A 22,788-nucleotide genomic window follows, 5' to 3' on the forward strand; every position below is an offset into this window, starting at 1 on the left:
TGTGGCCTGGGAAAGCAGTCGAGGACAGCCCAAAACTTTGGGACCTGTACCAGGGAAACCTGGAAGAGGCACTGGGATCCTGGCTTCAGATCGGCTCAGCTCCGACAGTGGAAGCCGCTTGGTAAGTGAATCAACAGATGGTGGATCTTCCTCTGTCTCTCCCCTTTCTGTATATCTGACTTTGCAATACAAAAAAAAAGCTTAAAAATATATATATTGTAATTCATATCTCACAATAAGCTAGTTATTAGTAGCCATATTTGTATTATTTTATTACATTATGAATGTTACAATACTACTTTTTAGAATATCTATTTATCTGAATGTCTTCTATCTGGTGGTTCAATCCCCAACAGCTCAGACTTAGCCAGGTGGAAGCCAGGAGCCATCTGTGTCTCCCACTTGTGTGGCAGGAACTCCAGCACGTGGGCCATTCCAAAACTATGGATTCCCGGAAGCATTAGAAGGGAGCTGCATGGGAAGAAGAGTAGCTGGTCTCCATTCAGGTATTCTGATATGGATGCATATGTCTCAAGTGATAGGCAGCTTAACCTACTGTGTCACAGTGCCTACCCCTCTGTAAGAATTTTAGAATCAGGTTGCCAGCTTTTGAAAAACTAACAAAAACAGCTGGGATCCTGATTTGAACTCTGTCGAGCCTAAAGATCACTTCAGAAAGTAGCAGCCTCTAAACATGTTGTTTTTGGTGCTATCTTTATAATTCTTTGCCTTTTATTTCACAAAATCCCATCTGCTGGTTCACTTCACAAATGCCTGCAATGCCTGGGACTCAGTAGGACTGAAGCTGGGAGACAAAGCAGGGAGCTGAGACTACAATCCAGGATTCTAGCGTGAGTGGTAGAGGCCCAAGTGCTTCGGCCATCACCTGTTATCTCCAGGCATCTGCTGGAATTGAGAGCTGCAGCCAGGTACAAAACCCAGGTACTCCAAAAGAGGACACCGGCACCCTAACTGCTAGACCAAACTCTGTGCAAGAAGCGGTTTTATTATTTTTGTTTCAAAGTTCTATTTTATTTTGACAGGCAGAGTTATACAGAGCAAAGCAGAAACAGATAATCTTCCATCCATGGGTTTACTGCCCAAATGGCTGCAACAAGTGATGCTGGCCTATTCTGACGTCAGGAGCCAGGGACTTCTTCTTGGACATGGGTACAGGGTCCCAAGTACTTCAACCATTCTCTGCTATCTTCGCAGGCCATCAGCAAGGAGCAGGGTCAGAAGCAGAGCAGCCAAGGACTCCAATCAGTGCCATATGGGATGCTGGTACCACATTATACATACAGCCTATCACACTTCTGTGCTGGACCCAGCTGTTTTAAATTAATCATTTTCATTGTTCATCTTCAGATTTTCTTTGACTAGCTGAAGAAATACAGTTGGATTTTTGTATATTGCTCAAATACCCCACAACCTTGTTAATAACCTCCTTTATTAGTTCTAATAGTTTTGTTGTGGATTTCTTAACGACTGTGTATGCTAGATCATGTCATCAACAAGCAGGGCAAGCCTGACTGCTTCCCAATCTGGATGTTCTCTGCCTTGCCTCGTTGTCATGTTTTAGTTTTCACATGGGTGAGCTGAGAATGTCTGAAAACTAACAGGAAGGAAACTGGTAGCAAGGCAGTCATCAATAGGGCAGGTCCCTCAGATGAAAATGAAGAGCATTCAGAAGCTAGACAGAGCAAGCAAACTTCCACATTTTTATTGCAGCACAGGTAAGGAGATGGTGGCATACAGGCAATGCCTTCAATATTCTCTGAAATACTATTACCTGTGATTAATCCAAGGACAGTACAGGAGTCTGAACCTGGACGCTGGCATGAAAGGGAGGGGGCCAACAGTGGGCAGCATGAAGTTTCTCCCTTGCTCTGTTCCTCTCAGACAGGAGACAAAGCAAGGGCAATGACTGCAGGGCTCCTGCTTAGGTTTGTACCAACAACTCTACTGGAAGGGGAGCAGGGAGCTATGTGTGCACATCTCAGAGACTCCCTTTTCAAAACAGGCTAGTTCCACCTTGGTTCCTGCCCATGGGGCAGTTGCTAGGGGAAATTTTTAGTGAATTTTTTTCATTTAATTGAAAATACAAGCTCCTGAAAAAAATTCAAAGCAAAATGACAAAAGTACAAAGAAAGGGATATAATAAAACTGAAGTATTTTATTGCATTCATTTTTCACTCAGCTTATTTATAAGGTTATGTCACATATTATTTCTAATATTTTCCAATTTGAAAAACCTTTTTTGCAATCTTTATTAAAACTCTATATATTTTGTTTTTAAGATTTATTTATTTCTATTGGAAAGACAGATTTACAACAAGAAGGAGAGACAGAGAAGATCTTTGTTCACACACTGGTTTACTCCCCAAGTAGCCACAATGGCCACAGCTGAGCTGATCTGAAGGCAAGAACCAGGAGCTTCTTCCAGTTCTCATGTGAGTGCAGGGTCCTAAGGCTTTGGGCCATCTTTGACTGCTTTCTCAGGCCATAAGCAGGGAGTTGGATGGGAAGTGGAGCAGCCAAATACAAAACAGCACCCCTACAGGATCCTGGCATATGCAAGGCAAGGACTTTAGCCACTAGACTACTGGTCAAGCCCAACTCTGTCAAACTAGACTACAGAAGCACCTGGAGAGTGCAAGTTCTGAAACTGGGAGTGGGTCCAATAGGATAACTTGGACACCTCTCTGACAAGCTGCAACTCCTACTAGAGACTATGAGAAACAGGACTGGTGGTAGGCCTGGCTAGTCCAGTTTTACAACATATTGTAACAACCTTTTAAACTAATGCCTCATATATTAATTTTTGATTATTATTTTCGATGGTTTTTACATAGTTGATCAGAGTGGGACAGATCAAGAGTCAGGGGAAAGTGGGTGCGACCATTGTTTCGAAAATACCTTTCTTGGGCCTGGCGCTGTGGCCTAGTAGCTAAAGTCCTTGCCTTGGGTGCGCCAGGATCCCATATGGGCACCAGTTCTAGTCCCAGTGGCTCCACTTCCTGTCCAGCTCCCTGCTTCTGGCCTGGGAAAGCAGTTGAGGATGGCCCAATGCTTTGGGATCCTGCACCCGTGTGGGAGACCTAGAAGAAAGTTCCTGGTTCCTGACTTCTGATGGGCGCAGCACAGGCCATTGCGCTCACTTGGGGAGTGAATCAACGGATGGAGGATCTTCCTCTGTCTCTCCTTTCTGCACATCTGCCTTTCCAATAAAAAAAAAATACATTTCTCCTCCTCCCAAATCTGAGGGAAGTGGGGAGACAAGTGGAGAAGCCACACCCATTTCCCAACACCCCAATACCCAGGGATGGGGAACAGCCACCCAACATCAACCCAGGGTCCCTGATGTGGACCATGCTCCGAAGAATCTACATAAGTAGTTTCAATAGTTCTTAAAGGCTGTCAATCTTGCCGATCCAATGATAAGAAAAACCATCCAAGGTTTACTGGCTGACACTGTCTACCTTAGAGTCTTCTTTCACCCAAATAATTGCTGTCATCGCTTGGTTTGTGTAGTTGTCCAATTTCTTCTGCTCTCCTTCCTCTGCTATGGCACCAGATGTCCTCTGCAGATCCCAATGGGCTGCCCTGTCCTCCATGAGCATCTGGGCATGCTATCCACTGCTCTGTCTTAGCCACTGAGGAGACCCAGTTCTGACACATGCACTCTATGGTCAGAACACTGATTCTGCAGTTCTCCTACATGGTTGGAGTTCTGAGCTTAGTGGTTCAGTTGGGGGAGCAGGGGAACCCCAGAAGAACCTTGTCTGAGGCGCTTCCAGACCTGATTCCTGTGTGTGCTTGCCAGCACAGGGTCTGGCTCAGCCTGTCACGATGCCCCCTTACCAGGCTAACACCCCTGCCCCTGGATATAATCCAGTGTAAATATGTAACATTTGAAGAATAACATATGATTTCTTTTTTTTACTTTCTTACCTAATTAAAATAATGTTAAACTTTTGCAACCATTACAAAAACTGCACAAAGAGCAATATAATAAAAAGTCATCATCTTGGCTGACTGAGGAAAATAAGGTCAGGATAATGTTACTTCAAAATAATTTTTTTTTTATTTTACTAATCACAACCTCATTTCTAAACAAACAGCCGTCGAGGTCCTAAGGTTCCACCCATAGACTCAACTCATGGTGAGTAGAAGCAGTACCGAGACCTATGATGCTATAGCTGTACCGGACAGAAGATTTTCTTCCTGTCATTATTTTCTAAACAACAGAGCAAAACAAGTATTTTACCTAAGTAATCTAGAGCTGAATTACACGCAAATAGTATGCCTGTTTTTTTTTTAAAGGATCTGGTATCCACAGTGATCCCGAAACCAATCCCCATGCATATGGAAGGACAACTATATCAGATCCCTTGCAATATATTTAAGGCTCCAGGTAAAACATCATCACACGATTGGGAAGTTTCCACCATCATGCCACATACGATGCTCTTGTCCACAACAGACTATGTATACAAAACTGTGTCCCTTAGATTACAATGCAGCTAAAACACTCCCAGCACCTAGTGATTCCTTGCATGTTTGCAGTAATGCAGCAGGGTAAGGATCCTATAGTGCCAGTCATGTACTCTACAGCACCTATGAACATGGACAGTATATAACATTTGATTATAAATGACTTATTGATTCATCCATTTACTGCACTTTTATAATTTAGAGTGTATTCCCTTTATTTGAGAGGCAGAGTTCCCATCTGTTGATTCCCTTCCAAAACGCCCACATAGGCACAGGCTGGGCCAGGCTGAGGCCAATCTAGGTCTCCCTGGTTGGCAGCAGGGATCCAAGTGCTTGAGCACCTGTCACCTGCTGCCTCCCTGGCTCTGCAATAGCAAGCAGCAGGAATCAGAAGCTGAGCTGGACTCAAACCCAGGCACTACAATGTGGGATGCAGGTGTTCCAAGCCAGCACCTTACCTGTTAGCTCAAACGCACACCCCATACAACCTATATCACTTTGCTCTATCTACTATAAAACAGTATGTTCATGTGTCTTGTGCTCGCAACTTCTCTTAATCACATCATTTTTCTTGCAACTGATATGGTGCTTTGTTCATTATGGTTCTAACAAGACTATCTCCCCCATACACACATTATAGCTGAGCTGTCTCCCACCTGCCCCCTGCTTCCCCTACACACATAACATTATAGCTTAGTTGTTTCCCCACCGCACACACACTTTATAACTTAGCTGTCTATTAGGCTATACCACCTGCATTTCCCTAACTATACTTGATTTCACACAACACATTTCTCAGAACAGCTTTGTCATTAAAGAGCTCATGACTGTACTTTTTTTCTGCCTGCCTCAAACATCCAACATTTATCCCTCCTTATCGTGAGCTACATTTAAAAACTTAGCAATTACATGATAGGCCATTCAGTGGAAACACTACCATTTTACTCATCCTTTCCCCACTGCCAGACACTTACCTCAGCCTCACTTTACTATCGACAAATGGGACCACAATAAATGTCCTGTTTTAACTACTTTCTGTTTTTTCTTCTGATCCTAACATTTACCTCCTAGGTGATCAACCCTATTGCAGAAAACACCTAGCAATACTGGGTAAAATATCTCTGTCAAACACTATCTTGAAGCAAGAGGGAGAGGGGTCAGTAATGGGAAACTTGGCCAGCTGGGTGAGTTTGTCACTCTGATACAGAAAGAATTAGTTCCAAATTCTGTGTATAAACTGCCAAATTTGCTAAAAAAAAAAAAAAAAAAAAATCCTGAACCACAGATAACACATATATGGCACAGGCTCTAAGTCATCCAGCCAAAGCTGAGAGTTTTCAAAAACTAAACAAGGATCTGAGATGTCACCCACCACAAGAAAAAAAGTTCAGAGCCAGAGGTCAATGAAGCTATTGTCTACTAAAATCAATCAAAAATGCTGGAAGGGGCCCAGTGCAATAGCCTAGTGGCTGAAGTCTTCGTCTTAACGATGCACCACGATCCCATATGGGCACTGGTTCTAATCCCAGCAATCTGGCTTCTCAATCAGCTCCCTGCTTGTGACCTAGCAAGGCAGTCAGGGACAACACAAAACCTTGGGAACCTGCACCCACGTGCAAGACCTGGAGGAGGCTCCTGGCTCTTGGCTCCTGGCTTCAGATCGGCACAGCTCTGGCCATTGTAGCCATTTGGGGAGTGAATCAACAGACGGAAGATCTTCCTCTTTGTCTCTCCTCTCTCTGTATATCTGCCTTTCCAATAAAAATAACAAAAATAAATCTTAAAAAAAGCTAGAAAAGTCTAAACAAATCCAGAATCATTATCACATATCTGTTTAAATATAAAATCTAAAAGAACCAAATATGTGCCTTCGGAGGCCAAGAGCTCTGAGGTCATCCACTCCCATTTGAATCTCCCACATGGGATGGAAGAAGCCCAAATATTTCCTTGCAGGATCCATCGTCATCAGAACAACAGCCAAGAGCCCTGAGCATTCTGCAAAAATAGAAGAACAGTAAACTCCCTTCGGGACTCAGGAGAGGAGCTTTCTCTGGTCCTTACTTACTTCTAACTTTGGATCCCCACCTTCTCCTGCAAGACAATCAGGGTCGCCCCAGAGCACCCCCCCCCAAAAAAAACAACAACAATTAGAATAGATAGACAGAGAACAACAAAGAAAGCTTACAACCAGACAGGAAACAGTCAGCGGGACTCACATATATCTTACTACATTGGACATGAAAATAAGCTACTCCTCACTGGGGTATTGAAGATTTCTCTGCACACCCCTCCTAAAACTGTTCTGTGCCTCAACTGTTGACATATGCCTTGTTAGAGTTATAAGCCAGTTTGGACTATCCTAAAATCTACCAAGTTCAGTAAAAATTAGCTTTCAATACAATAAACTGCTAAATACAAAAATGAAAATAGACATGAGACAGCTGAATAGTATCCTATAGCCATTTTAAGGTGGATAGAAGCCGGTTGTATATAAACTAAAATTGAAATGTCAATGAAGTAGTCACAGGATGTGGTTAAGAACTTGCATTTTCTAACATATTGGTCACTCAATACCATGTCAGTTAACTCCATAATGTTTTAAAGTGTCAATGTTATGAGTGGCTTGTCATTGGAGGGGATGACATTCTGCCAGCTCGGCTTTCAGACCAGGGATGGTCTCCCCAAGAAACTGTTGAATTTATCTGGACAATAAGATGCTGGACTCTATGCATGGTACACGCTTGCAATGAAGAATTCATGACTGGATTTGAACTGTAATACTGCAAAAAGGTGGAGTAATCCATCATGGGGAGAGGGTTCAGGGAGGGGTTGGGGGACCTCAGAGCCTATGAAATGATGTCATAAAATGAAATGCAATAAAAAAAGTACCAAATATGAATCTAGAATTGAAAAATACAAGATCTGGAAAAAACCTAAATGGACAAGATTGATAGCAGAATAATGGGAAAGAGAGGGGGGAAAAACAGGTTTACTTGAAGACAAAGAAAAACTGTGACAACACAAAAGACGCAATGTGAGAAGAAAATCAACTTCAGGACTCAGAGGGCAGTAGCAAAAGGTCTAACACACATGTAATCGGAGTCCCCCAAAGAAAGGAGCAGAGAGGCAGGGCAGACAGCTGCAGATAGAACACCACAAAGTTTCTCAAATTTGCTAAAAGACATACTATAAGTTCAGTGAACCACAAAAGGAATATAGAAATAAAGAGTGATAGGATAAAAGTAATAAAATAATAGTGCTAAGCAATTATAAAAAACCAACTAGACCTCTCACAAACGCGAAAATTTAGAAAATTATGTCTATCTTTTTATGTTAAAAAGTAGGATTCTGGGCCCGGCACGATGGCATAGTGGCTAAAGTCCTCGCCTTGAACACGTCGGTATTCCATATGGGACCCTGCATCTGCGTGGGAGACCCCAAAGAAGTTCCTGGCTCCTGGCTTCAGCTTGGCATAGCTTCGGCCGTTGCACTCACTTGGGGAGTGAATCATCGGATAGAAGATCTTCCTCTCTGTCTCTCCTCCTCTCTGTATATCTAACTTTCCAATAAATAAATAAATCTTTAAAAAGTAGGATTCTGCTACAAATACTGAAAAACTTAATATGCAGCTCAAGGAAATCAACACTTTTCAAAATGTAAATACCAGTGAGGCTGAGGCACAGCAGGAAGAAGCAGGGTGTCAATTACCCGGATGAAAACAAGCCAGGGGTAAGAAGATCATGGGGGATGGTGCAAGGGCAGAGTTGGGAAAGTTACTTCAGCTTCAATAGGAAGTTGCTTATAACCTTTGAAGCAGGGCAGCAACCCAGGGACTGCACCCCTGGGTGTTTACCTTAATAAAACGGATTGCAAGAAACAAAAACTACAAGTGACTTCAGACATCAAGAACATATACACAGCACATATAAAATACCAAAAAGTTTAGAAAACAAAACTAAAAGGAAAGCTTATTTTGTTGCAAAGAATGTTTGAAATCCATATATATCACGCTTTTTCATAATATGCAATTTTTCATGAACTTCTTGAAGACCCTTCAAATATATGGACTTCAATGTTCTTGCACCAAAATAGAATTTCAAATTTATTTTTCCATTAATTTTTGAAGTATCCATGTGTAATATGATATACATGGGTGTGTGTATAAAATCAATCAATAAATACATAACAGTAAGAAAATGTGACATGTTTTAAAAAATGATGATTCATAACCAATGAGACAGCACAAAACTCTAAGAATGGCACTGAGGAAGACTGGCAAAACATGAAAACCAGGTATTTTGCTTTTGGATTTTTATTTTTTTTTCTTGATTCAATAAAGACAAACAAAAACCAGAACCAGGGCCAGCACTGTACTGCAGGGTGGTAAGCCACTGTCTCCTGCCATAGCGTCCCTCATGAACAACAGTCTGAGTTTGAATTGTTCCACTTTTCTTTTTTAAGATTTATTTGTTTTTATTGCAAAATCAGATATACAGAGAGAAGAGACAGAGAGGAAGATCTTCCATCTGATGATTCACCCCTCAAGTGACCGCAAATGGCCGGTGCTGTGCTGATCAGAAGCCAGGAGCCAGGAACTTCTTCCAGGTCTTGCAGGTGGGTACAGAGTCCCAAAGCTTTGGGCCATCCTCAACTGCTTTCCCAGGCCACAAGCAGGGAGCTGGATGGGAAGTGGAGCTGCTGGGATTAGAACAGGTACCCATATGGGATCTCGGCGTGTGCAAGGTGACGGCTTAAACGACTACACGCCAGGCCCACTTCTAATCCAGCTGCCTGCTAATGCATTTGGGAAAGCAGAAGATGGTCTAAGTAACTTGGCCGCTGTGCGCATGCAGAAGACCCAGATGGAATTCTGGACTCCTGACTTTGACCACTACAGCCATGTGAGAGAGTGAATCAGCAAATGGAAAATCTCTCTCTCTCTCCCTTCCCCGCTTTCCCTTTCTCTGTAACTCTGCCTTTCAAATAAATCTTTAATTTTTTTTTTATTTGAAAAGCTCATTTACAGAGAGAAGCAGAGACAGAGAGGGATCTTCCATCCGCCGCTTCACTCCCTTTACTGGCGGCAATGACCAGTGCTGAATTGATCTGAGGTTTCAGCTTCTTTCTTTTCCCAGGCCTTTAGCAGAGAGTTTGATCAGAAGTGGAGTAGCCAGGATTAGAACAGCATTATGTGGGATGCCAGCACTGCAAGGATTAGCCTGTTGAACCACCACACCAGCCCCAAAATATATCTTACAGGAAAAAAAAAATAGATAATTGTATATATATATGAGCCTTGTGACTTTGAAACATAAACATATAAATAATAAAAAATCAATAAACATGTATAACAATGACATACAAAAAAAGAAAACAATGCTAGCATGGCAGAGTTTTTCCATTAATCAGAATTTTCTACAATACCATTACTACATCATTTCAATTAAGAAAAATATTTTTCAGCATCTCACTTCCAATACAACTCCCACCTTGTGCCTGTATTAAATACTAACTGAATTTCATCAAGTAGAAGACATCTTTTCCAGACCCTGTGGATTCACTTAACCCAGAGAGCCTTCTGCTGCCACCAGCTGTTAAGCTCATGGAAGGGCAACAGTTTCTCATAAACCAGTGTCTATTTCTAAATGAGATCTGTCCAGACCATGTGCATCTTGTCCATGCGGTATACACAGTTAAAGCAGTGCACGTTTTGCTTTGTGATGAAACTTGGCCAATATTAACAGGTCCACGTTCTTAACTGGCTTGCTCCCCCTCATCTGCCTGGGCTACATCGCCCACACCCATGTTCCCTGACCCGTCCTGCCCTTTGTCTCAAACCTTGCCAAGGCTTTTCCTGCCACCCTCTCCCTTTATGCCTTGTCATCTTCTCCTTTTCTAGTTTCAAGAGCACTAAGCTCCACTACCCATGAAGATATTCTTATCTAACAAGTGGGTGACCTGCTGAACCCAAAATAACATTCTATTAGAGTCAAGATTAGAGATTCCCAACCCAATGTATGAACAGCTATATTGGAGGGCACCAGGACACTGATCTCCTCCACCCTGAAAAAGCCAGAAGCCTTGGGCAGCTGACCTCTGACCTTGGCTGTGTGCCACATATCCTACCAATGTTACTATTTTCCATGGATGGTATCACTTGGGAAAACAGGGAATGAAGGTTAAAAGTTTATATTAGGAACTTGTACTCTGGGAAAAGCTGTCACCTGCAATGCCAGCACCCTATATTGGCATCATTCCATATCCTGGCTGCTCCACTTCTGATCCAGCTCCATCAGGAGATGGTCCGAGTGTCTGGAACCTGCACACATGTGGGAGATCCAGAACAAGCTTCTGGTTTGCTATTGCAGCCATTTGGGGAGTGAACAGGCAAGCAAAGACCTCTCCCTCTCCCTCTCTCTCTAATTCCTATGTTCAAATAAATACATAAACAAATATTTTTTTGGTCAGAAGTCTACCTCGGGCCCGGCGCGATGGCGCAATGGTTAAGGTCCTTGCCTTGCACGCCCGGGATCCCATATGGGCACTGGTTCTAATCCCAGCGGCCCCACTTCCCATCCAGCTCCCTGCCTGTGGCCTGGGAAAGCAGTTGAGGACGGCCCAAAGCTTTGGGACCCTGCACCCGCGTGGGAGACCCGGAAGAGGCTCCTGGCTTCGGACCAGCATAGCATAGACCATTGCGCTCACTTGAGGAGTGAATGATCAGACAGAAGATCTTCCTCTCTGTCTCTCCTCTCTGTATATCTGCCTTTCCAATAAAAATAAAATAAATCAGGCTAGACATTTTTATACTAAGATACAGACTTCTCTAGGCTTCTCTTCAAAGCAAAGCCGCCACTTTTTAAATTTTGTTTTGTTTTAAAAAGACAGGATATTCTTTTTCTAAGATTTATGATTATTTTATTTATTGGAAAATCATATTTACATATAGAAGGAAAGACAGAGAAAAACCTTCTGTCTGCTGGTTCACAATCCAAAGCCAGGAGCCTCTTCGAGATCCCTGGCACAGGTGCAGGGTCTCAAGGCTGTGGGCCATCTTCCAGTATCCTCTGGGGCCACAAGTAGAGAACTGGATGGGAAGTGGAGCAACCAGGACATGAATCAGCACCTATATGGGGTGTCAGCACTTGAAGGTAGAGAATTAAGCTGCTGAGCCACAGTGCCAGCCCCACAGCTGCCACCTTAAACGTAAAGCCCTCAAGGAAGCTGATGTTTTTCTTGTAGTTGTTTGTATTTAATGGCTTGAATTTTGTTCCTTTACTAGAAAGGAATAATAAAAATCCCATGCAACTTAAATAATTCAGTGTTACTCAGAGAATACTGTTTTACTCACACTGCCCTCCTTCCTCTAGTAGATTATTTGGAAAGCAATTTCAGTTTCCTTTCATTTCATCCATAGATACTTCAACAGGTGTCTCTGCAACTGAACAATGATCAAAGACACATGAAAAGACACTACTGGTTCCTGACCAGCTTCTTGTGATGCTGCCTCACATTTTTGATGCTAGGATTTCCTCTATATTAGGCACAAGGGATTGCATTCTCTCTCTTCTCTCTCTCTCTGTCTCTCTCAGTCCCTTACATGTTAAACTACTCAAAGTAAAACTCTCAAGAAAATCAAGCACAGAAGAGCCTGAATTCTTTCAATCTTAATGGGATCACTGTTCCAGGACATCTCAGGGGCCCAGCACGATGGCTCAGTGATTAAATCCTCGCCTTTCATGCACCAGGATCCCATATGGGCACCAGTTAATGCCCTGGCTGCCCCACTTCCCATCCAATTCCCTACTTATGTCCTGGGAAAGCAGCAGTAGAAGATGGCCCAAAGCCTTGGGACCCTGCATCTATATGGGAAACCCAAAAGAAGCTCTTGCTTCCTGGCTTCAGATTAGCTCAGCTCTGGCTGTTGCAGCCACTTGGGGAGTAAACCAGTGGACGGAAGATCTTTCTCTTTCTCATTGTTTCTGGAAATTTGCCTTTCCAATAAAAATAAACATATATATTTAAAGACGGACACAAAAGCCTCCACTTCTCAGTGGTAACTGACTTGCTTTCAACACAGGACTTGGTGTGGGACAGCTCAGTAACATAACAGCTGAACAGGAAGTAACTCACAAAGCTACTTATGCTGCAAAAGACATGTTATGAAACTAGCTTCATTCACACACGTTTATTAATGATTCTTACCTTTTGCTGGACTGAGATTCTGATCTACAAATCCTCTTTGTTCTGCATTTGTGGAAATCAAACCAACCTAAACAAAACAGTTTAAAACATTAAAAATAGGACCTTATGTACTATGTGATCATTTTGATCATTTCATCATCTATTTTTGCCCACACTGAAGCCTTTATTAAACATTTATATAGCCACATGAAAAATAATTTTATTAACCACAGGATTTTTCCACGTTGCCACCAATGTTTAAAAGGGGAAGAATATGAGTTGTCCAGATCAAGATAAAAATCCATTTTATAGCTTTTCTTAGGAGAATAATTGAGACCTACTGATTTTAGCTATTTTTTAAAGAAGTAATATGACGGTTAAGTTATCCAGAGGCTTGCCAAACACTCCATCTTTACTGCTGCACTTAAGCTTTTCTGTTTCCTACACTCAGACGTGAAGGGATCAAAGACCACCACCATCAGTACAACAATGCAGGAGCAAAGCACACTGCCCTAGGTCCAGCTGCTTGGGTTCATGTGTGGGCCCATCAGGCTACCAAAGCCTGGGTCAATCACCCGGAAACCCGAGGGGGAGCCAGTGCTTATCAACCTCAGGTTAGAAGGCTGAACCAGATCATTCACGTTCAGAATCTGCTGCTCAAGCCATGTGGACCTTCATCACTGTTACTACCGTATGTGAGGTAGTAATAAAGCTCTTTATGGTTTAACTAATGTTAATGTCCACTGTCCTACTTGGCACCCCAGAGTTCAATAACCAAACACACTTGTTGAAATTTGTCGGAGGGACCAAAGCTGTGCTGTATCAGGTAAAGCTGCCATCAGTGATGTCAGCGAATCATTTGGGTGCCAGTTGCACTTTCAGCTGCTCTGCTTCTAATCCAGCTCCCTGCCGATGGCCCAGGAAAAGCAACCAAAGATGGTCCAAGTGCTTGGGTCCTGTCACCAATGCGGGAGATCTGAGTGGATTCCTGGCTCCTGCCTTTAGCCTGACATAGCCTTTGCTGTTGCAGCTGCTTGGAGAGTGAAGCAGTGGATCAAAGATCTATGTCTCTTTCTTTCTCTCTATAATTCTGACTTGAAAAAAAAAAAAACTATTGCTTTTTTAAAATTGTTATTGAGGCTGGAGACAGAAAAAACATTTCCATTTTTGAAAACTTACCACAAAGCAAGCAACCGATAAATAGCTCAATTATTACTACTGAATCATTGATTTAAGCATTGATGATTTGTAACCCTGAAACATTACAAATTTATAACATTAAGCAAACTTGTAGTATTAAAATCTCATAGTCTAACACTGCAAACATTTTTAAGCAGCTATCACGATGAAAGATTTCCAAGTAGCTTTATTATCACTGATTTAGAGAAAGTGCACATATTTTTAGTGTACAACATGATGCGATGCTTTAACATATGTACTTACTGTGAAACGGTTACTACAATGCAGGTAATTGGCGTATCCACTACCTCTACCTGCACTAACTGGAGATGCCTGCATCTCACATCAGAATGCCGACGTCCAAAGCCTGCCTCTAGCCCCCGACTCCCTCTCCCTGCTGAGGTGGGCCCTGGGGAGCAGCAGCGATGCCTCCAGGAACTATGTTCCTGTCACTCCCGTGGGACCTGCGCAAGTTCCCATCTCTTGGCTTCAGCCCTGCTCAGCCCCAGGTATTGTGGACATTTGAGGAATGGAGTCATTGGGATCTCTTTTTTTTCTGTCACTGAAATAGAGATAATTTAAAAAATAAACTGTACTCTCAGAAAGTCACAAGAATTCAATATCATTACCGTGCTGTGTATCAGATCTCCAGCAATCAGAAAGGGTTTCAAAACTTTGCAACTGTACACTGCCCCCCTTTTTTTCTAATGATTCACTGTGTCAACATTATTTAAGGGTACCTTATGGAAAATGGAATTAAAAGATAAGTTTATTTTGGAGCAAAATTTAAAAAAAAAATGCTTTTAACACTGGAAAGGCAGTTACACAGAGAGAAGGAGAGACAGAAATATCTTCCATCTGCTGCTTCATTCCCTAAGTGGCCACATCAGCCAGAGCTGGTATCATCCAAAGCTAGAGCCAGGAGCTCCTTCAGGGTCCCCCATGTGGGCGCAGGGTCCCAAAGCTTTGGGCCACCCGGTACTGCCCTCCCAGGCCACAAGCAGGGAGCTGAATGGGAAGTGCAGCAGCTGGGACATGAATCAATGGTTCCTACACAGGATCCTGGTAGATATAAAGTGAGGATTTAGCCACTAGGCTATTGCACTGTGCCCTGCAGCAAAAGTTTTGAAACCCCTGCATATCTTCTTCGTAGATTCATACGTAACTTCACAATTTCATTAAGTAAGATTCAATTATTTCATTATTTAGTAATTTAAATATACTATTCACTTAGTGTTTTCTTCGTGGTCAAAAGGTATGCAAGCAGAAATATTTGTACATACAGTTTACATCATACAAAGTAATTCTGCTGCAAATCTATGTCTGGCATTAAATATCAAATTTTCATAGCAGCAGATATGTCTAAGCTACCCAGAGAGCAGCTTTTGAATTCAAAAGACAACAGTGCCCATACTGAACTTGCTCTAGCCTCTTCAAAGTGCTCAGTTACAAGCAAAGTTGAATCCAGGCAGTGAAATTTTCTTTTCTTTTTTTTTTCTTTTAACTATTTTTTATTGCAAATTCAGATATACAGAGAGGAGGAAAGACAGCAAGGAAGATCCTCTGTCCGTTAATTCACTCCCCAAGTGGCCACAATGGCCAGAGCTACACAGATCCAAAGCCAGGAGCCAGGAGCTCGGAGCCTCTTCTGGGTCTCCCTCATGGGTGTAGGGTCCCAAGGTTTTGGGCTATCCTTGACTGCTTTCCAAGTCAAGGAGCTGGAGGAGACACAGGGCTGCTGGGATGAGAACCAGCACCCATATGGGATCCTGGTGTGTGCAAGGCAAGAACTCCAGCCTCCAGACTACCATACCGGGCCTGCAGCAAAATTTTCAACAAACAACTATACATGAAACAGTTTCCCAGAGTTGCTTCCTGACACGAACGTTATTAAATTTGTTGAAAATTAGTGGGTCGGGCACACGGAGCAGAAATCTGCTTTATTGGCCAATCTTGGCCGATCAGGGGAAACAGCCCCACTCGCATTTGCTTTTTAAGCAGCCAGCACCATCGTTATTCCGCAGACAGCCAGTGTGCCGTTTGGGCTCCGGGCTTTGGCCGCTGGCCACCTACCAATGAGCTCTAGGGAACTGGGGGTGACGCAATACTGCCTAGGAACATCCATGGATATGGACACCGTATGTGAAAGTGAGGAATGAATCCTGAGGGACACCTAACAACAAGGCCACTGTACTGGCTTATAAGTGAGGAGACTAAAATCTGGGAGTATAGAGGGGAGAGATTGGAAGATCTGTATGGGTCAGACTTATCCATCAGCCCACATGGGAGTCCTGAGATGGGCTTGTTAGTGCAGAGCATCACTGACTACCAGATACCATGCTACACAAAAGCTATGGCTGGGGGCTTGTCTAACATACCTAGAGCCAAGTACCTGTTTGAGTGCAAGAACAGGGGACAGGTCACATCAGGCAGGGCCATGACAATAACCAGCACAAGAGAGAACCAAGCCAAGGGGTAGATTCTGTGAGGGATAAGTGGGCAATACCCTATGGAAATACAAGTCCCATTGGTTGCGTCAAGAGTAGGGGTGATGACTGGCTGAACTAGGAGTGAACATGGAACCTGCCAACAATCACGGGTCCTGGAACTGAGAACAGTCTGGGCAGGTCAAGGCAGTAGCACCTGTATATGCATCCTAAAACAGGGTGTAGTGCTGGCTGACCTGCAACATTCACCAGTTCATACAAAGGCCAAGATGGAGGGGCAGGCTATGTTGGAAAAGGGCCTAACACCTGCTGGAGCATGTAAGATCTGGGTCTGGGAGTGGACTGAGTGGGGAAACTGGGAAACTCACCTACTAGGTTATAGTTCCCACTGGCGAGCATGTGTTCCAGGCCCAGGAGTCAGGCAAGCTGAGCCAAGGTAGTCCCACCCATTGCCAAGCATGTGGGTTGGCTTTGGAAGGGGGCGGACTGGGCAGGGCAGAGCAGATCTTAGCCCACTGGTGAGTGCAGAAACCAGACTGGAGTGCAGGTCAGGCAGGGCTAGGGTATCACACCTACTGGCTCACATGAGTCGGGATGGGAATACATTGAGCAGGGCCAGGTTGCAGCACCCACCAGAGAGCTGGGACTGAGGGCAGGCTAGGTCAGGCCAGGCTACAACATTCCGAAGGCAAAAGCTAAGACAGGTGGTGGGGATGCCAGACCGAGTCAGAGCAACCACTGGTACACGTGAAATCTGTGGAGGGAAGTAAGCCTGGCTAGGGAGCAAAGGGGACACTCTAATCAGGTTGTGATCCCCATTGGAGAGCTCTTGGGCCAGGGTGAAGGCTGCTCTCCAATAGCCAGAATAGGTAAGAGTCAGTGAGTAAAGGCAACTGTTCCTGCTAGGTGGACTAAGTAGGGCTGGCCCATGGACCCACCGGTACATGCGAGATTTGGCATTGGGAGAGATCTGGATGAAAGAGCCAGGAATTCCTATGTTGGGACATATTTTTGGCAGGTGAATGCAAGAACCAAGACGGGGAAAGCAACCCAGACCAGGGCAAAATATGGTACCCACCAGCAAACATTTGGTACAGGTTGGGAGCAGGCCATACTGGGTCAGTCCATATCACCAACTGGCAAATCTGAGGGCCAGAATGGAGTGTGGGTCGGGGTGCAATACCAGCCAGTCCACATGAGGCTGGGATTGGGACCTGGCAGGGCTGGCCTAGGCTATAGCCCATACCAGTGTGAGTTGGAATTGGGGATGGGCCTGGCCAGGCTACAGCACCCACTGGCAAATGCTGAGGTGAGGAGACTGTGCCAGACTGGGCCACAGCACCCAAACAGCACAGGCGAAACACAGGGGTGGGTGGGGATGGCCCCAGTGACAGGGGCTGTGAAGGCCCCCTTGCTGGGCCACTACTCCCACTGGTGAGCATGAGAGCTGGGATGCGGGCGGATAAAGCCAGGCAGGGCCACATCTGATGGCCTACATGTGAACAGGATCAGGGAAAAGCCAGGCTAAGCTGACTGTACCTTCTGCTACATGAATAAGCCAGTGTCAGTGTGGATTGATTGGGCTTTGCTGCAGCATCAGCTGGCAGCTGCTGGCACAGGGACCAAATTCTGTCAGGCATAGGCATGGCCTAGACAGATGGCGGTACCCGCTGGCACCAGTGTGGATTGGAGAGTGGGGCTGGTTGGGACAAACTGGGCTTCAACACCCATCAACATGTATGAGAGCTGAATGGGATGTGGGACAGACCAGACCAGCCTGCTGTACATACTGGCAAGCACAGGAACCAGGATAGGGGCAGGCCTGGTGGGGGTTTTTGTGGGCCACTCCGACTAGGCTGCAGCTCCCACTGGTTTACGTGAAGGCTGAGTATGAGGTGGGCAGGATTGGGCTGGGCTCCAACACCCATCGGTGTTTTGTAAAACACAAGCTTGGAGACAGAACTGATCCAGCAATTGCAACTACCAGTGTGTGATTTGGGTGACACATGGTGCCAGACCCTGTATTGGCAAACACACATGCACACACACACACACACACACACACACACACACACACACACACACAAGTCAGGTCTAGGATGGCCTCAGAGGTTTCTTGGGCATTTCCCAAGAAATGCTGGACTGAACTGCTGGACTCAGAACCCTAACCATGGAGAGAATTGCAGGTTCCATGGGCTGACCGTGGGAGTGGATTTGTCAGAGCTGGGCCTCCTCAGTGGCTCAGACAGAACAAAGGACAGCATATCCAAATGCACATGAAGAATAATGCAGTACATTGGAGCCTCCAGAGGACACCTGGTACCGTGGCAGAGGACAAAGGATAGAACAAATTGATCAACTACCCCAGCCAGTCGTTGGCAGTGAAGAGCTGGGCAAGACAGAGACACTAAGGTGGAATATAGCAGCCAGTGGATTCAGGAGAGATTTCATTGTGATTGGAGTGGTGGGATCGTCAGCAGTTCAGGACTGTTGAACTATCAAAACCTCTTGAGAAATTCATGGCATTGTAAATTTCTATTTTTCTTCCTGTTGTTGATTTTGTGTTGTGGCTTTTCATTTAAGAGGGATGTGCGGTGACTGTGTAATGCAGACTATCATGTCCAGATGTGAGGATGCCGTGCAGTGTGCGTCTCTACTTCCAGATCAAAGATGGACCACTAATGAAATTATTAGCTGTATCTTTGACAATGGGAGGCTGGACTCTCTGCCATTGTCCATGCCTGCAATGATGAACATGTGACTGTTCATGAAGAGCTATATGATAGTAAAAATACAGCAAAATTTGGTCAGGGGAAGGGGTTTTGGAGAGGGGGCAGGGTAAATATAAACAAACAAATAAATAAATAAGGCAAACAATAAAATAAGCAAATTTGTTGAAAACTTAGTGAAGAGTTTAGTGTGGCATTATTAACATATTCGCCCACCTCACATCTGCTGTACTCTTCCTCTATAAAAAGAGAAAAGCATTTCCTCTGTTGCAATGAAAGCAAGGGTTGCAAAAATAGCCTTCAATATAGGTTATGCTTACTTCAACAGGACTATGTAAGACATGGATTCTGATAACTTTAAAAGGATCCGTTTAGACAGCTCCGTTAGTATAGAACAACAGCAAAAACCTCAACTAAAACCACAGTCACAGTAGAGTTCACAGTTACTGGGTTACTGTTATGCTTAAATACCTGCCCGTGATATGCAACTTCTGCAGATGAAAGAGCAACTAATTTGGAAACTTTTTAAGCAGTTGTACACCTGCACTAAAAGAATCAACAAATTATATTCTAACTGTATGCTCATTTTAGTCTCCTAAATAGAAAAGTATTTGTATAACATATATAAGTTATGTAAATACTACTAAAGCTACTTAATTAAAATTCCAAAATTCATATTTATTTCTGCTTTCATAAATACTCTGTGGCTTATATGACTCAGAAAGAAATTAAGAGTAGATAAAGTTGGGCAGAAAAAGTATTTTCGTATTAGCTATTTTTTCCAACTACATCTTTTCAAACAGTACCTATATTGTACTGAGCAAGAGAAAAAAATGCCCTCATATTTCACACTATTTTTACATTTTTTGCCTAATTGGAGAGTGAACAGGTGGGTTCAAATCTCTGTTTCTCTCCTTCTCCCTGTAACATTTTCTTTCTTTCTCGTTTGAAAGATTGTATTTTTATTGCAAAGGCAGATTTACAAAGAAAAAACAGAAAGATTCTCCATCTGCTGGTTCACTCCCCAAATGTCTGCAAGAGCTCGAGCTCAGCTGATCCTAAGCCAAGAGCCAGGAACTTCTTCCAGGTCTCACATGAGGGTACAGCATCCTAAGGCTTTGAGCCATCCTCCACTGCTCTCCCAGGACAAAAGCAGGGAGATAAATAAGAAGTGGAACACATGGGATACTGGCACTGCAGGTGACAGCTTAATGTGAAACACCACAACACAGTCAAGTATGTGTGCTAAACGCAGAGCACACATGGGCTGTTGTTCGAGGCAATGATTTCCAGTAAAAGAAAAATGCACATGACCAAAAGACACACAGGGTTGCTACTTTAGCCTAACATTTGTTCTTAAATGGAAAGTCGGATTTAAAGAGAGGAGATAGAGATCCTCCACCCAATGGTTCACTTCCCAAGTGGCTGCAACAGCCAGAGCTGAGCTGAACTGAACCCAGGAGCCAGGAGCTTCCCCACTTGAGCTTAGGGTCCCAATGCTTTGGGCATCCTTGACTGACCTCCCAGGCCACAAGCACAAAGCTGAAAGGAAAGATTTTTAGCCTAACTTTTAATCAGAAAAGATGTAATAAATTCCCCATCACTTTTTGTTGGCTAGATTATCAAAGAAAATGGACTGGAGTTGGGGCACAGCAAGCTAACTGCAGCTTGGATGCCAGAACCCCACAGCAGAGGACCAGTTTGGGGCACTGCTGCTACACCTCTGAACCAGCTTTCAGCTCCTGTGGTACGGAAAGCACAAGTTGCACTTCCACTCATACAGAAAAGCCAGACGGTGTTCCAGGCTCCTGGCTTTCACCTGGACCCACCTTGGCTGATGTAACTCTTGCGGAATGGACCAGAAAATGGAAAATCTCTCTTCCTCTCTTCTTCACTCTACCCTTCAAATAAATTTAGAAATTCGCAGAAGTATCAAGGTAAGAAAAGATATTCACAGAGATTAAGAGAAATTAAGATAAATAAGAGGATACAAAACAGTTTGATTTTATTTATATTTAAAACACACACACACACAGGGATGGGCATTTGTGGTATAGAACCACAATGCTTGGGATACGCACATGCCATATCAGATACTGGTTCAAGTCCCAGATGTTCCATGCTTACAATTCAGTTTCCTGTTAACACACCTGGGTGGCAGTAGACAATGGTTCAAGTGTTCAGGTTCTTGCCACCCATGTGGAAACTCAGATGAAATTCTTGGCTCCTGCCTTCAGCCTGGTCCTATCCTGACTATTGAAAATATTTGGACAGCGAACCAACAGTCACAGAAAAATCTTTCTCTCCTGTCTTTCTCTGTTACTCTCTTTCAAATAAATAAACAAATCATTAAAATTAAGTATATGCTGTCTATGAAACTATACATTTGTGTATATACAAGCTGTCTTCCTAGGCAAAAGCTGCTGATAATTTTTAGGCCTTTTCCCCCATTTTCTAATCTTCATGTAATTGAGTATCATAGCATATATATTTTTTAATTTCACTGACAAGCCAAAGATTATCTCTCAATTTTTATTTCAAATTCGTTATTGTGTACTGAGGGAGTCCCTCTTAGAATGCACTGGTTTGTTGGTCTAGAAGAATATCACTAAATGTTACTGACCTCAAGTACAGTGAATTCAGTGCCAGCTGTTCCTCTCTTCCTTTTGTCAGTCCACCCTGCCTCCTGTGCTGTTCTGCTACAACCGTTCAGAGGCTCAACTGTGCCAGGACAGGAGAAGAGGGTTCATGAACCCAGCCTGGCAACCTACAGCATCCCTCTTCCTACTCACAGTGTCTATAAAGGGGGGCCAACCAGGCTCCTCCTGAGCCCCTCCATGGAATCTGAAACACAAATACTAGAAAGGAAGTTCTTTCTTTGTCTGAAGTAAAGTATGATAAAGCCCATGTAGGCCACTGTGTCTCTGCACGGAGTGCCAAAGATGAAAAGTGGGGGATGGAGCCCCAACACTATCACTCGATCCCCTAAATCCAGATATGTTTGAAGTCAAGAGTACTCTAGACCTCCCAGTCAGGTGGCTTCAGACATCGCACTTCTGTGCCTTGATTTCTATCACTTGTAATCATAAGGGGCTTACTAAGGCAAGGACAATGCAAAACTAACTCCTTACACACACACACACACCCACACACACACACAAGGTTTTTCTACAAGAAATACAAAGAAAGAAGCAGAAATTACAAGTTTGAGTGATTTCAATTTACCTTTTATAAGCCTCCATGAGAGGGTAACCCCCTTTCACCTCCAGGAGGAGTCACTTCTCGGCCCCATGGCACTTTACTGAAACCCACCCTGAACCCTTCCTTCCCTGGCCTGCAGGATGAGCAAGGCAATGCTGCTTCCCCTAGTTCCAGCCACTCCTTCACAATCTCTGCTGTTCCTTGTTTTCACATTCATGTGTGAGAATTCTCATGCTCCAACCTTGGTCCTTATGTGTTCTGCATCCCTGCACTAACTATTTAGTTCCACTGCTTCAAAAGGATTATAATATGAAATCACTCCAACATTCCGACCTCTGACGCCAAGCATTTCCCTGAGCTCAGAGTCATCAGTCAAACTCCCCATCCAGAAACTCCACGTGGCCACGTGGTTTGAGCTGGCCATCACACACTGCAGCTCCCCAAGGGTGTCTTTGCAGCACAGTACAGCAGCATCACGGATCTGGTGACACAAGCCAAATAATAACAGGGATCCTTGTACCTCTCTCCTGCCCCCAAATCCTAATTTTCCA

At 43.9% G+C, this 22,788-nt stretch overlaps 1 protein-coding gene across 4 annotated transcripts in view; it reads right to left on the minus strand.

Annotated features, from left to right (window-relative positions):
* Positions 1-22,788, minus strand: part of TFDP2 (transcription factor Dp-2) — a 121,380-nt gene that overhangs the window by 88,519 nt on the left and 10,073 nt on the right. For all 4 annotated transcript variants that reach the window (XM_040974724.1, XM_040974723.1, XM_040974722.1 and 1 more), the window contains exon 2: positions 12,703-12,769. In XM_040974724.1, the coding sequence (XP_040830658.1) occupies positions 12,703-12,769 (67 nt within the window). The remainder of the gene's footprint in view (positions 1-12,702; positions 12,770-22,788) is intronic.

The sequence above is a fragment of the Ochotona curzoniae genome, unplaced genomic scaffold (genome assembly GCF_017591425.1).
Source record: "Ochotona curzoniae isolate NIBS_2020 unplaced genomic scaffold, NIBS_Ocur_1.0 contig_2599, whole genome shotgun sequence".
Lineage (NCBI taxonomy): Eukaryota > Metazoa > Chordata > Mammalia > Lagomorpha > Ochotonidae > Ochotona > Ochotona curzoniae.